Genomic DNA, 15,617 nt, shown 5'->3' with positions numbered 1-15,617 from the left:
CGTATTTGAAATATGATATCAAGTATTTGGCAAGTAAAACTAAGTACTTAAAATAGTTTGCAACTTAGAAGGGAATTTGAAATTCTTTCCTTCGAAGAAACTAAAACACGTGAGACGAATATATCATACAAATACATCTTCGAAGGAAAGACCAACATTTGGTGAACTTACGTTGCCTACTAGAATATCCAGTATTTTATTAACCATTTTACGTATTTCGTGTGGGGAATCACGTATTTTAAATATGATATTAAGTATTTCGTGTGGGCAATCCGAATGCATCTTGGATGAAAATGCGATGACTTGGTGAACTTACATTGCCTATTAGAATATCCAGTATTTTAATACACATTACGAGTATTTGATTTACAAAATCAAGTATTTAAAATTTAAAATTAGGTATTTAGGAAATAAAACTAAGTATTTGAAAATGTTCAATGCTTAGTTGTGAATTTTTTAAAAAAATTAGAAAGAATTTAAATGAAATGTAAATGTCATCCAAATGCATCTTGGATACAAATGTGAGAATATTTAGAAGTGAAAGCCATATTCGAATATCCAGTATTTAAATATTCATTTTCAGTATTTCGTCTACCAAATCAAGTACTTTAAAAGTAAACGTTGGTATTTATTAAGTCAAACTAAGTACTTAAAAAAGTTCAGTTGTGAATTTTTTTTTTAAATAACAAAAAAAATGAATGAAATGTAGATGTCATCCAAATGCATCTTGGATGCAAATGTGAGGATTTAGAAGTGAAAGCCATATTCGAATATCCAGTATTTAAATATCCATTCTCCGTATTTAGTCTAGCAAATCAAGTGCTTTAAAAGTAAACGTTGGTATTTATGAAGTCAAACTAAGTACTTAAAAAAGTTCAGTTGTGAATTTGTTTTTTTAAATAACAAAATAAAATGAATGAAATGTAGATGTCATCCAAATGCATCTTGGATGCAAATGTGAGGATATTTAGAAGTGAAAGCCTATATTCGAATATCCAGTATTTAAATATTCATTCTCCATATTTAGTCTAGCAAATCAAGTACTTTAAAAGTAAACGTTGGTATTTAGCATAGTAAAACTAAGTACTTCAAAAATTTCAGTTGCGAAATTGTTTTTTTAAATAACAAAAAAAATGAATGAAATGTAGATGTCATCCGAATGCATCTTGGATGCAAATGTGAGGATATTTAGAAGTGAAAGCCATATTCGAATATCCAGTATTTAAATATCCATTCTCCGTATTTCGTCTAGAAAATCAAGTACTTTAAAAGTAAACGTTGGTATTTACATAGTAAAACTAAGTACTTCGAAAATTTCAGTTGCGAAATTGTTTTTTTAAATAACAACAAAAAATTTAAATGAAATGTACATGTCATCCGAATGCATCTTGGATGGAAATGCGATGACTTGGTGAACTTATATTGCCTATTAGAATATCCAGTATTTTAATACCAATTACGAGTATTTCATTTACAAAATCAAGTATTTAAAATTAAAAATTTGGTATTTCAGAAATAAAATTAAGTACTTGAAAAAGTTCAATGCTAAGTTGTCAAATATTTTTAAACAAATTTATTAAAAAATTTAAATGAAATGTTCATGTCATCCGAATGCATCTTGGATGCAAATGTGAGGATATTTAGAAGTGAAAGCCATATTCGAATATCCATTATTTAAATATTCATTCTTAGTATTTCGTCTACCAAATCAAGTACTTTAAAAGTAAACGTTGGTATTTATGAAGTCAAACTAAGTACTTAAAAAAGTTCAGTTGTGAATTTGTTTTTTTAAATAACAAAAAAAAAATGAATGAAATGTAGATGTCATCCAAATGCATCTTGGATGCAAATGTGAGGATATTTAGAAGTGAAAGTCATATTCGAATATCCAGTATTTAAATATTCATTCTTAGTATTTCGTCTAGCAAATCAAGTACTTTAAAAGTAAACGTTGGTATTTAGCAAGTAAAACTAAGTGTTTCAAAAATTTCAGTTGCGAAATTGTTTTTTTAAATAACAAAAAAAAATTTAAATGAAATGTACATGTCATCCGAATGCATATTGGATGGAAATGCGATGACTTGATGAACTTACATTGCCTACTAGAATATCCACTATTTTAATACCCATTCCGAGTATTTTATTTACAAAATCAAGTGTTTAAAATTTAAAATTAGGTGTTTAGAAAATAAAACTAAGTACTTCAAAAAGTTTAATGCTTAGTTGTCAAATATTTTTAAACAAATTTATACAAAAAAATTAAATGAAACGAACATGTCATCCAAATGCATCTTCGATACAAATGCGAGCACTTGGTGAACTTACATTGTCCTACTAGAATATCCAGTGTTTTTTTAAATTTTTTGAGTATCTCATTTAATAAATCAAGTATTCTAAAATAGAAATTAAGTATTTCGCAAGTAAAAGTAAGTTTTCAAAATGTTGTGTGCGTAGTTGCAAATTTGTTTTTCTTCAAAACGTTCCATTGAAACACCTACAGTAACTGAATATTTTGAGAATGCATTTAAATGATATTTCCATTTATAATATATTAAGTAAAATTTGCAAGGAAAAATATTTGTAATGATAAGAAACCACAACAACTCACAACAAATATGAAACTATCGGTGACATAAATTGTAGTCTTCTTCATTTCAAACCTTAAATACTACCTAATACTTCTGAACACATTCAGTGTTGGTTTACAAAACATTGACATGCCATCAAACTCCTATAAGTCTTACCATTATGTCAAAACAGCAAACAAAAAATGGCTACCATAAATGTAATGCTCCAAAAGGTGCGGGAACAACACCAACTTACAAAAACCAACATTGTTATCCTCATCACTCATCATTCACCTCATGGACAAATCATTTTAAACCTTTGAACAAGCCTCGTTCATCAGACAAAATCGCCAAAGCAATCCGAGCTCTATACCCTTCCATTGAAGTACTCCATTCTTCATTCCAAAATGTCGGGTTATCTCTAGCAAAACATTCACCCCATAGACAAACATAAACACCACAATTCAAATCATTTCCTTGTTGCCTACATTTTAACGCAATCACTTCACCTTTGCCAACATCACAATTTTTCACATTCCAAAGATATCCAGACATAAATTTGGCCTGAAAAAGCATTTCAATCAATATTAGTTTTCCAACAAATCATAAAAGATGTGTGTTGTGCATTTTTGTTTAAAACAAATTTTTTTTTTGTAGCCAACTTACAATTTTCATGGCTGCACCTTTGTAAACAGGACCACTAAGAGAATCCCTTAGTGTGAAATACTTATCGCCTCGAGTATACCCGAGCAAGATCCAATGTGCTCTGTAACTAATCGGGAAAATTATGTGCTTACAGCGTTCTAGAACCTCGTTGTTTAGTTCAGGCAACTTGCTCAATGTACTCCCGTCCAACTGTGATGTAAATTCAGAAAAATCTTTATCTTTGACCCTCTTCTGCTTCATTTTCTCGAGCATCCGAATCACGTTAATCTATGCAAATTTTAAAAAAATATTGCTAACTATCATTTTCATAAAAATATTCTTTAATTAACATCAAAAAATTTTATCTGCACATTGGGAGACATGCAGTATATGTCATGCCCATATTTATGTTTTCTATTGTTCAAAGTATTGAAATAGGCATGAATAAGGTCAGATCGTAGTTCGCTGCCAAACAAACAAAGCAGCAACTCGTGCCCATGCAATATCACGTCATCATCTTGTCAAACTATACCACTACAAAGACAAAATAACAAACATAACAACTCAAACAAACAAAAACTGACAAATTATGATTTCGCTATAATTTAAAAAAATACAAGTATCTTTTTACCCCAAAATATCCCCGCATAAGTACTTTTCAATTATGTCTCTCTCTTCCTTTGATATCTGATCATGACCATCATAGTCATGTCTTCCTCGGAACTCCTGCAAAGATTCCTCTACGGCAATTTCAGCTATACCTTTAACATCAATATCATCCTATATAAAAACAGTAAATATGCAAACACAAAATTCATTAACAAAATTTAATGCTTAACAAATCATACAAAATATAAATTATTTTTAGCTATTGCCAAAAAAATTAATTTTAAATTACCAGATCCAAGACGAGTGATGATTCTTGTTTTCTCTTACGCTTTGGGGTCGTACTAGGCGGTGTCAAATAGTCAGGATGTTTTCTCTTTTTCAACCGATCTATTCTTTTTTGAACCGTCTTCACAATAGATGATTTTGAATTAAAAATAATCATTTCTTTCTCTTCTCCAATGTCATTACCTACGTGCACGTTGTCTCCAGAATTTGTGTTCTTTTCCAATTCGTACACAAATACTCTCACATAACTCTCCACTTTAACGTTGTCTTCTGTGTCCGTTTTCATTTTGTTCTCAACCACTTCATTCAAACTTTCAAATGCAGCATCAATATGTGCATCCACATCTTGCTCGGTATGACCTTCATCATACTATGTGTCGCATCCTTGAAGACAAATTGGGTTGTATCATCTTCAACCACTTCAATTTTTCCTTCAACCCTTTAATCTCATTTTCAAGTCTTTTTATATGCTCCAACAATTTTGAATCATTGTATCGAGACTGAACCTGAAAATATAAGTGCTCTTTAAATATTAAAATTCATTAAATAGCATACTATTAAAAAATTGACTATCATCAAATACAAATGTTTACCTCAAAAATCCTCTCTATATCATCAACGAGTTTTTTTTCTCCTCGAATGGTTTGATCGGCACTATCTAACAACAATAAAGAAAAACTTTTAGTTATATTAATACATGTACGCAAAACTATAGGATGATGTAGATTAAATTGCGCAAACCTTGTTCAATCTCACCGCCATTAAAGCAGCCTCTGTCCTTTATAGGATTCACGGGAATCTTGCTCTCTACCCACTTGAATAAACGAGGAAAGCAATGTGAAACACGCGGTTCACCAAGCATAGGAACTCTTTCATACACCCAAGCTTATACAAATAAAATGAATAGCATTTACTACAACCAACAATAACATATATAAGCTTCAAAAATAAAAAAGATAATACCATCAATCCAACTATGCAACCTCCCATATACTTTTTATCATTTCTTTTCACTTTAGAGAATCCAAGATGGTCTTCAATTTCATCACGCAAAAACCTAAAGGCTGCATCTCCCCAACCATATCCAAAAAAAGTTTCCAAATTGTCCAAGTATGGGAAAATAAACTTTGGTGTTCCAAAATTACTAATAGGAAATATAACACAATTAAAAAGCAGCAAAATAAAAAATCTGAAAAAATCATCAATCTCAAGATCATTCCCGGCCAACTCAAACAACTTCTCTGTTATGACATTTCTCTGCACACAGTGCACCCCCTTGAAATGACGCTCAAGGAAGTTTGAACCCAACTTTAAATCCAGGTTAACGGGTTGACCAACTCTCGCCAACCCTATAACGATAGAGAATTCCCTCGAAGTGAATGGCACCTTGATATTGCTTCCAAAACAAAAGCTGCATGTCTCTACTTCAAAGCGTTTAAGCATTGAGTAGACTCTTGATGTGCTTATAGAAAGCTTTTCGATCTTCAACCAAGGTGCCACAGGTGAAGCTTCTATCCTCTTCAATTGTAACTCACTTAATCTAGGAACCAATTGCTCCATCACGGCTAAAAACTTTGTTGGCGAACACCTTGAGTAACCCTCTTTAACAGAATGACCAATATTTGCATCATTATCAGCCGTGTTTGATTTACTCCTCTTTTTAGTCGTCGTCATTCTAATCCACATTAAAAAAAAAATTTACACACGAATAATAACTCAATAAATGTCACAGTAAATTGCCACAAATAATTCAAGAAATTAGACAAACAAGTTGCTACAAACATGAACAACCAATCTCAAATAAATATCTCACGACAGTACATAATGATCTTAAATGTCGAAACATTGATAATGATGTTACATGCGGAAACTAATATCAAATAACAATCAATTCATGTCAAACTAAATCAAACAAATTCTATCAAAATAAACTATAACAAACTCATTTTCACAAGCCGAAATAATCTCACATATCTAGCATTCCAACCATATTCTCTACACTAACACATTCAACCAAATTCGTGCAAATGGAGTTTCACTGACCAACTCTCTGCCTTAAATTCAAGCTTCTTTCCATTGTTTTTTACGGGGCCGACGGTTCTTTTAGCAAATTTCAATCCTATTACGAACATACGTCATAAATCCATTTTTGTATCCAAAATGAGATTGAAGAAAAGATTTTGATTTTACGCAAAAAAAAAAAAAAACAATACAACTACAAATTTTATCACAAATAAACAACAATTGAAATGTGTACCCTTCAATTGTCCTTTATTAGTTTTATAGAGTTGTAGTTCCACGAAAATCTGAAATTGAAGCGCCTCTTTTCTCCTCCTCACCTAAGCTGCTTTGACCCAGAAATTGCTTCCACCCACAAAATCTGGTTTTTGCAACGTTTACGGAAATAGGACAGCAATGGATGCTATGACGTCTGGTCTTCGTTGGTACGGACTCGGATTTGCTGGGAATTTTCTAGGCTTCGCTACGCAGAGGTAGGGATTTGAGCGACGGATTTGTGGCCAGATTCAGTTACACTCAACAGTGGAAACGATGGTAAATTGTGCAAACAAAGGAGAATGAAGGAAAATGGCCAGTACGAAAATGGCGACTAAGAAAATGATGGAAAAACCAACAAATTCTCGCACAGATGAGAAGAGTGGAAGCGGGAAGGAGAGTAGCCGATTAGAAAGATAACATGACCAACAACATTTGGGATTCTAATTATTTTTTATTAATTAATAAAGGGTAAAAAGGTAAAAATGCAAAAAAACAGGTAGTAAAAAGTAATTTGTAATTTAGTCAGATATTAAAACACAAAAAGAAACTGAAGAGTACTGAATCTTAAATAAAACATAGTCACATGCATTTTTCTCCAAATTCCCCAAAAACTAAAACCTTTATAAATATTTCTAATATGTTAAAAAACATATTATGATATCAAAATTAGTTAATTTAACGATAACTTTAATTAAGTATTAATAAAATAACTCATTTATTTATTAGAATATAATAAAATTCCAAAACAAAATCTCTGATATCTTTTTAACTCATATTTATTTTATTTTTTATTTTTATTTTTATTTTTGGAAAACTAATTTATTTATAAAGATACGATAAGATCTAATCTAAATCTAAAATAATAAAATTTGCAAACGTAATGAGATTATTTTCCCCTGTTGAAGATAAGTCATATTCGAAGTCTGCTGCGCCTGTCGTACATCGGTGTTCTATATATACCCAATTCGCACCTCTTCTGGAACCCTACCAAATCAATTTACAAAACCCAGATAAAAAATTGAAAGATGGAAGGTATTCCATCTGCTACGGATCAGCAGATTATGGTGTCTTCGTTTCTCGAGATCGCCGTTGGCCAGACCGCCGAGACGGCTCGCCAGTTCCTTCAGGTGAATGGGGTTTTGGTTCAGTTGTTTGCGATTGCAGTTAATGTGGGATTGTTGATGTATGATTGAATTTCGCAATCTACTGATTGGTTCCTGGCCCATTGCGTTCTTTGCTACTTGAGTGGTCGGTTTATTTATTTTTTTTATCATGTTAAATCGGTTGCTTTTGTTGATTTGTTTGATGTCGAGTTGATGGGCATTTGTGGTTAGTGAATGGAATTGTAGGGGAACTAGTTATGACTGGTTGCTATGTATGCTTATGCTTCTCAGTGGGGAGGTCTGTCTGCTAACTTCTGGTGCTAACTGCTAAATTATGAAAGAGGCTTGTTATGAATTATTATGACTCTAAGATACGGATTTGACTCTGTATTTGCATTGGAAAATGAATGGGATCGGGAAAATACTTTAATTATCATGTTTTCATAAGTGTTTACATAACTAGCTTTTGGAACCATATGCTATAATTTTGACCATAGCTACTGTACAATACCGCTGAATTGATTATTAATTTTACTAAAGCATGTGTCAAGACTAAATTTTGCCTTAGAGATCAAATATGTTTTGGCCGTGAAAGAAGAACTATAAACGCGTGTTCAAATTTGGAGCTTTGTTGGATGGCCCAATGACTGGGATTCCTTCAATTGAAATGAGACGGAAAGACGATAATTGTATCACTGCATTCGATTTCGAATTAAATAGGAAAGAGATCTATCAAAAAATCCATAGCTAATTTTGGCGAAAGAATAACATAAAGACTCTACGAATCTTTTCTATCCTTTTAATTTACAGAGAGTTTCTATTGTGCAAATTTTGAGAAACCAGGGCTATTACCTGAACTTCTAATAGTGAGAGAGTACAAATTGGTTAGCTGTGTTCCTATCAATCGTTGGGACTGAGAGATAAGTCTATTATTTGTAAAGCAGTAGCGACTGGAGGCTAACCAACCTAACCTTGATGTAATTTAAAAAGCACAGTTTCATGGGGTGAAAGTTTTTGTGGTTATTACTTCACATAGTTTTCTCCCTCTCAAATCATGATTTACTGTAGGATGGCCAACTGCTGTTCATCGATGGGTTTATTTGACATCTTAAAAATATTGGATCTAAATCCTTAAATTATGAAATGTTATGTAATGTCTATATGACGCAGGCCTCTAGCTGGAGGCTCGAAGAAGCTATTCAACTTTTTTATGTGGGAAATGATGGTGGAACAACTGCATCTTCAGTATATTCTCCACCTGTGGAAAATGATCTCCCACCCCATGACTCAAACTTAAGGTATGTCATTCATATGAACTTTTTTTAAAAAAATTATTTTTAGTTTTTTGTATATTCCAGTCATGCCTTACTTTTTTCATGTGGGAAACCACAGTGATTGGCATAAAGATTTGACAGATCAAGATTGGGGACAAGGTGAAGGAGATAACATACGATCACCTTTACCTGTGAAAAGGGATGTTCTTTATGACAGTCCTTCGGTCTATGGGTATAGTACTCTCAGTGCTACACTTTTAAACTAGGCTACAGTTATAACTCTGTGTTTAAAGAAAAAAAATATCCGTTCCAAAATGTATCATGTATTAGAGGCAAACAAAAATACACTAGATTTCCGGCTTAATAGTTAATGGCACATGTGTGGGAGTACAAATTAGGACTTTCTAACACTATGAAATTAAGTTATCTTAGGATCTTTTTGTTCTAACTATGGGGATAGCTAACTTTGTGAATTCTCTTTGGTTGAATTTTGAATGCTTTTAATTGAGTGGACAATCCATTATCCTCTATGTATCCCGTCATCTATTTATGGTTTTCTGACAAATCTTTTGTAGTCAACCTACATTTTCTGGAAATATCAAGTTCCTACATTTGAAACTAGCTCAAGGCTTGTTAACCTGGTTATGACTTACGAGACAAATATTTTTTGTCAGTTTGCCCCTATTCATTTTTTTATGCTCTTATTTGTTGTTGATTATCAATTGCAATTTATTGTCGTTAAAGCTTATTTTGTTATATTCACCAGAACAATGAGGATGGGTGGTTCATCGCATGGAACTCATTCTGTAGTCCCGTTCCGCAATTTTGAGGAGGAAATGAAACGTCCTAGAGTCTGGGAATCAGAACAAGGCTCATCCTCTTCTGTAATTAATAAAACACAGGATAACCTTGCATCTTTGTACAGGCCTCCATTTGCTCTGATGTTTCATGGACCATTTGAAAAGGTACGTCATGTAGGTATATAATTTGGAAAATAATTGTGCTATCCTGTGAAAGAACTCTGGTATGCTGACCGTCTCCTTCTGATTTTCTCTATCAAGAAATTGCCAGGCCGCGTTGGTGTACCTTTACATTTGTCTTTATTTGAATTGCTTTCTGTTTCCATTGTCATTGATCTCTATTGACATGTATTGATTTGCTTGTTAAGAGATAATTGCAGCAGCAGACGAGCTAGATTTTTGTTGTACGTTTTGTTCTTGAAACTTGGTGGGAGGATATATCATTTGCTAATCGAAACTAATGAAAATATCCTACTTTCCTTCTCTCTCATGTTCTTCAACTTTGAAACCTCCATACTTTTTTCTTCAATGTTTTACTTATTTTTTCTTGTGATCTTCTCTGTAATTGAATCAAGATGCTTATATGCTTGTTTTTATTCCGGCGACATCTTTAAGATCGATAAAGCAAAAGCTAGAAAATCACGTTGAGGGTTCCTTGTTAAAAAATAATAATTAGTGGGATTGATGCACGTGAATTGATTTATTTATTTTTGCTTTGTTTTCACCATGAATTCAAATAATTACTTCCACTACTTGTTTTTTTAATGCCAGGCTAAAGATCATGCAAAAATACAGAATAAGTGGCTCCTTGTAAACATGCAGTCAACCAAGGAATTTAGCTCCCATATGGTATTATTTATTTCTCTCTTTCATGCAGCAATAGCTTAAAAATTAAAATAACTTTGCTATCAACAAAAGTTTGATTCTATGTAATACCAAAATAACAAACCCATGGAACTGATAAAATTATTGATTTTGCTGCCTTCTATTTGAACCTAGTAAACATTGATTATTGATTGTCCAAGTTTATTTCCAAGTTAGGTTTGTCCAAATTTGAGCTCAGGACTGAAACTCGCGTGGTAATCTAATTTATAATCATCTTCTAATGGATGATAATCTAATAAAAACCAGGACAATATGTCTGCTTCATGTGTCCCAGATGACTGAGTGACAAACATCCCTTGCTAATAGAATTTAGAAATTTCTTAAAGTACAATGCTACCAATTTAGAATAACTACACAAACTCCTTTTTGTTTAGAGTGCCTTTTCTCAATCAATGAACGGCTCTAATTTTAGCGTCTAGCAGTCCCAAATGTTTTCTGAATATCACATTGCACAACTATTTTTGATTAAAAGACCATAACCTTTCTCACCATATAGTCTCTCTCTCTCTCTCTCTCTCTCTCTCTCTCTCTCTCTCTCTCGCGCTCGCGCTCGCTCTCTCTCCCTCTCCCTCTCCCTCTCGCCCTCTCTCGCTCCCTCTCCCTCTCGCCCTCTCTCCCTCTCGCCCTCTCTCGCTCTCGCTCTCGCTCTCGCTCTCGCTCTCGCTCTCGCTCTCGCTCTCTCCCTCTCTCTCTCTCTCTCTCCCTCCCTCCCTCCCTCCCTCTCTCTCTCTCTCTCTCGTGCTTTGATTGACAAGTTTTCTCACCACATGTCCTGACTTTCTCTTGAACTGTATTTGCTGCTTTGAAGTTAAACCGTGACACATGGGCAAATGAAGCTGTTGCTCAAACCATCAAAACGAACTTCATCTTCTGGCAGGTTTGTATTATTCTGCTGCTGACTGTCTATATTATATTATTATGATTGTTGTGATTATTTTTGTTCATTGTGTTGATATTTCAATCATATGTGCTATAGGCATATGATGATACAGAAGAGGGCAGCAAAGTTTGTACCTATTACAAATTAGACTCTGTCCCTATCATCCTTGTGATTGATTCAATAACGGGTCAGAAATTGCGATCTTGGAGCGGAATGGTTCAACCAGAAAGTTTACTGGAGGTATATGAGCTGTTCATGTTATCGCTAAATGCAATTGCACTGAAATATGCAATTGTTCGTTTATTCGTTTTCAATATCAATGCACACTTTCACCTGAAAGATTTCGACTTTTAATTTACGAAAAATTCTTTCATGTCTCCTAACAAGTCTTTCTTCCTTCTGCTCTAGGATCTGTTACAATTTATGGACGGAAGCCCCTCAGATCATCATATTAGTCTATCTCATAAACGTCCTAGAGAAAGTTCTAAGACACCAGTTTCTCATGTTCATTACATACCAGGTTTTTCCCCATACTTTTGGGACTGCTTGGTTCTATAGCTCTTTCATGTTTAGCTAATTCCGCTTCTGACACTTCAACTTATACTAGAGGCAATACGAGAGGCAATATAAATTCAAAAGGCAAAAAACCCAGTGGCTTATATTGAACTTGGAGTTCAGGCATTTATTTGGCATGCTCTTAAATTTCTTTTGGCTACTAAATGGCAATGAAAGCCCTTGTGCACAATAAGAAATATGTGTAGTAATTGACATTTGAAATAACATACAGGTGCTTGATAATTTCATCACCTAGTATGACTTGGTATCAATTTTTTATTATCAGCGACTTGCTCAACTCTGAAAATGACATGGTTGTCTCACGTGATTTTAATTTTAAAAATGCTTAATTGGATGCAGATGAAAGTAATGACGAGGATGAAGAATTGCAGCGAGCACTTGCAGCCTCGATGGAGAATAATGAGTTCGATGGAGGTGCCGTGACTGAAGCAGATGATGCCAATGTCGAGGATAAAGTGAAGAAGCCTGCTTATTTACATTTACCCGAAGAACCCAAGGGCGATAAAAATCTGCTTTGCCGGGTTGGAGTTCGTCTCCCTGATGGGCGCCGAGTTCAGAGGAATTTCCTTCGGAGTGACTCGGTTCAGGTATAAATGCCTTCTGATCATTTTCTGTATTTGCTTGTAGATTAAGTTGAGATTTGCTCTCTAAAGAAGGAAATTGCAGGCATTAATATTATGCGGTGGGGAAACCCCTTTCTTTCTAGATCCCATCTCTGCTAATTCGATTAAGAAACTCGCGATTATAGGATTTTTCAAGGAACTATTTTTATTGCTGCCCGTATGTAATGCATTTTGATTTACAGCTTTTGTGGTCATTCTGCCATTCCGAGCTGGAGAAAGATGGCAAAGGCACGCAGTCATTTCGCCTGACTCAAGCTATTCCAGGCGCTTCCAAAACTTTGGACTCTGCTTCGAATTCGACATTGGAGGAATCGGGTCTTGGCAACACAATGGTATCCGTTACCTGGGAATGAAGATGAGTTGCTGCTGTATTCGGATTGCGGAATTTTCATCTCAACTGCAGCAAAACAGTATTTATGCCCCTTTTCTTGTCTGTTTTTTTTAGGGGTGGAAGAAGGCAAGAAAACATAATACTTGCTCAACTCATCTATCATATCTTGTATATATACCATGAACTACATTTTACCGTTTGGCAACTATTTAATTGGAACCTTTTTTTTTTTTGGTTTTCAAGATTAATTTCAATCTTTATTTTGGCCCTTTATTTTGTTATTCTCACTTTTATTTTTATAGCAAAATCTGTCTAGTACGGGATAATTCAGCGCATATAGCTTTATACTTGTATACCAATTTTTTGATAATTTATTTTTACTCCTTATTTTCTCGTTGCATTAATAATTACTAAATTTCGATTTTTTATTACTAGGGTATTATTTATACCTCATTTTGGTTAATAATCTCCCACCTTTTAACTTTTAAAAGTGTATCAACGTTTGTATAATATTTTTATAATTCATATGGTTTATATTTATATGATGATCAAAATATAATTATAAGAAATAATGACAGATTATATTGTAATTTTGATATATGAATTAAAAAATAAATAAAAAAAAAGAGAAAAAATTATCAAGGTAAGACCTATAATTTAATGGTTATGAAATACAGATTCTATCTGTTAAGTTAGATATAACTTGCTTTAAAGTTTTAATATTTTATTAATATATATAATTATATAACTTACTTTAAAGTTTTAATATTTTATTAATATATATAATTATTTAAATAAACTATGACACCAAAAGTTAGTTAGTTTAAGGGGGGTGTATTGGTTATAGACTTTTAATGACTTATATGGAGTTTAAAAGTTTAGAGATATTCAAACTAGACTTTTATATACTACATAAAAGTTTAGTGATATTCAATGTAAACTTTTGTAGAATTTTAAAAAGTCATGTGGTATTCAAATTTGACTTTTAAAAACTCTACAAAAGTCTATAGGTATTCAAAATGTCAATAGACTTTTAATGACTCTATGGAATTCTATTAAGTACAAGAATTATAGTCTAAGGTACAACAATAAAATGTCAACAAAAGTCTTTGATTCAACCTAAAGATTTGGATGTACATTTAATTGAGAAATCTCCCAAATTCAATTCAAACTTCCATTCTTTTCTCATCTATTTATTTTTCCTTTTATTTGTACTTTTTAAAAACATAATTAAAATTTAATTTTTTATTAATTATTATATAACATTTTATTTTTAATTATTTTCTTTAATTTTAGTTAATCTATATATTAAATTATTGTATAAGCAAATTCATACCGATACTATACCAAAATTTTCGGTATACCGAACCAAAAAAACCTTACATTTTAAAAAAATTTATAATTTATTGTTTTAAAATATTATATATTTTAAAATTTTTGTATATTTTTCCGGTATTTCGGTATATACCAAAATTTTCAAATTAGATATCGTTGTCGTACCGAAAATTCGGTATTGTTACCGTACCGTATCGAAATCTTCGGTATACTTAAAATTCGGTAAATTCAATATTTTTTTGTTATAGTAATCTCGGTATACCGAAAATTCGGTATTTTTTCCCACCCCTAATAGGGTTTGTATTGGCATGTGCTATATTACACAATTTTCTTTGAAAGAAGTGTCAATTTGATGAATTTCAAATTGAACTAGATAATGAAGCTCAATTGTCTTCATCAGCACAAGTTTATGAAGGTGACGATTTTGATTAGTTATTTAATACTCAAAAACAACAACGAGCAAATGCTAATGCATGAAAGGATATCATAGCCAATGGTATGCAGAACGATGTTGATCAAATTGTCAGTAATGATTAGATTTTTTTTTATAAAAGCCTACTCATTATTTTGAGTGTTCTTTTAATAAAATTTTATTATGAACTTATAAAAATATTATTCGTTAATACGTTGAATTGACATAAAGAATTGAAATTTTGATTTCAATAAATTGGATAGTTCATTTGTCGTTTTTCACAAATTAAATTGATTTAACTTTTAAGTAAGTAAAATTCATTTACATTCATAAATAAAAATAATAATTTAAAATTGAATTGGTTATCTATGTCCAATAATTATTTTAAAAAAATTAATAAAAAATAAATCACAATTATAAACTACAAAATTCACATAATTCTATGAAAAAGTTTACAAAAGTCTTCAAAAATCTTGAAAAAAAGTCTATAAGAGTCTATGAAATTTGTTTTACAATTCTATAAGATTCCATAAAAGTCAATAAAAATCTATCAACTCCACAAAAGTCCATCATTTAAAAAAAATCATTAAAAATCTTTGAAAGTATAGAATGAATACACTCCCCTAAGATTTTCAAACTTAATAATATAATAGTATAGATGTAAAATTCAAAGAATGACCTCTTATTATTTCTTAAAAATTTCTGGAACAATATAAATTCAAAGAGTGGGTCTTATGTGAATCCGATCCGTCTCACATGTGCAACCCGTGAGACCGTCTAACACAAGTTTTTGCCAAATTGAAAGAGTGAGTCTTATGTGAGACCGTCTCACGGATCTTAATCTGTGAGACGGGTCAACCCTACCCATATTAACAATAAAAAGTAATACTCTTAGCATAAAAAGTAATACTTTTTCATGGATGACCCAAATAAGAAATCCGTCTCACAGATACGACCCGTGAGACCGTCTCACACAAGTTTTTGCCAAATTGAAATATCATTTTATTAAAAATTC

General features: G+C 32.3%; 2 protein-coding genes across 3 annotated transcripts; one reads left to right on the top strand and one right to left on the bottom strand.

The window, feature by feature from the left end:
• Positions 1-2,630: 2,630 nt before the first annotated feature.
• LOC142533719 (uncharacterized) lies at positions 2,631-4,294 on the bottom strand. 2 transcript variants are annotated; one of them, XM_075640585.1, is made up of 5 exons: positions 4,111-4,294; positions 3,844-3,992; positions 3,234-3,746; positions 2,851-3,131; positions 2,631-2,728 (listed from the first exon to the last, which is right to left on the bottom strand). In XM_075640585.1, exons 3-4 carry the CDS (start codon positions 3,483-3,485, stop codon positions 2,874-2,876), a joined length of 510 nt encoding a protein of 169 aa, XP_075496700.1. In that variant the 5' UTR covers positions 3,486-3,746; positions 3,844-3,992; positions 4,111-4,294; the 3' UTR covers positions 2,631-2,728; positions 2,851-2,873. The 2 variants fall into 2 exon arrangements, with proteins under 2 accessions (XP_075496700.1, XP_075496699.1); XM_075640584.1 differs by lacking the exon at positions 2,631-2,728 and having other exon boundaries at positions 2,794-3,131.
• A 2,977-nt stretch (positions 4,295-7,271) lies between these two features.
• Positions 7,272-13,086, top strand: LOC142533239 (plant UBX domain-containing protein 7). Its single transcript, XM_075639928.1, has 10 exons — positions 7,272-7,510; positions 8,657-8,784; positions 8,879-8,992; positions 9,527-9,725; positions 10,332-10,409; positions 11,254-11,322; positions 11,422-11,565; positions 11,734-11,845; positions 12,241-12,488; positions 12,707-13,086. Exons 1-10 carry the CDS (start codon positions 7,409-7,411, stop codon positions 12,875-12,877), a joined length of 1,365 nt encoding a protein of 454 aa, XP_075496043.1. The 5' UTR covers positions 7,272-7,408; the 3' UTR covers positions 12,878-13,086.
• The last annotated feature ends 2,531 nt before the right edge of the window (positions 13,087-15,617 follow it).

This window comes from Primulina tabacum, chromosome 18 (genome assembly GCF_025594145.1).
Source record: "Primulina tabacum isolate GXHZ01 chromosome 18, ASM2559414v2, whole genome shotgun sequence".
Classification (NCBI taxonomy): Eukaryota; Viridiplantae; Streptophyta; class Magnoliopsida; order Lamiales; family Gesneriaceae; genus Primulina; species Primulina tabacum.
This window is presented reverse-complemented; position numbering and strand designations above follow the sequence as displayed.

What these genes read in the sequence shown, in the direction of transcription:
- LOC142533719 (XM_075640585.1), bottom strand. Translation starts at nt 3,485, where the DNA reads ATGCTCGAGAAAATGAAGCAGAAGAGGGTCAAAGATAAAGATTTTTCT. An exon ending in AAGGTGCAGCCATGAAAATT is followed by an intron (nt 3,132 to 3,233) that starts GTAAGTTGGCTA and finishes ATGCTTTTTCAG; the next exon opens with GCCAAATTTATGTCTGGATA.
- LOC142533239 (XM_075639928.1), top strand. Translation starts at nt 7,409, where the DNA reads ATGGAAGGTATTCCATCTGCTACGGATCAGCAGATTATGGTGTCTTCG. An exon ending in TTCATGGACCATTTGAAAAG is followed by an intron (nt 9,726 to 10,331) that starts GTACGTCATGTA and finishes TTTTAATGCCAG; the next exon opens with GCTAAAGATCATGCAAAAAT. An exon ending in TTCGGAGTGACTCGGTTCAG is followed by an intron (nt 12,489 to 12,706) that starts GTATAAATGCCT and finishes TTTGATTTACAG; the next exon opens with CTTTTGTGGTCATTCTGCCA.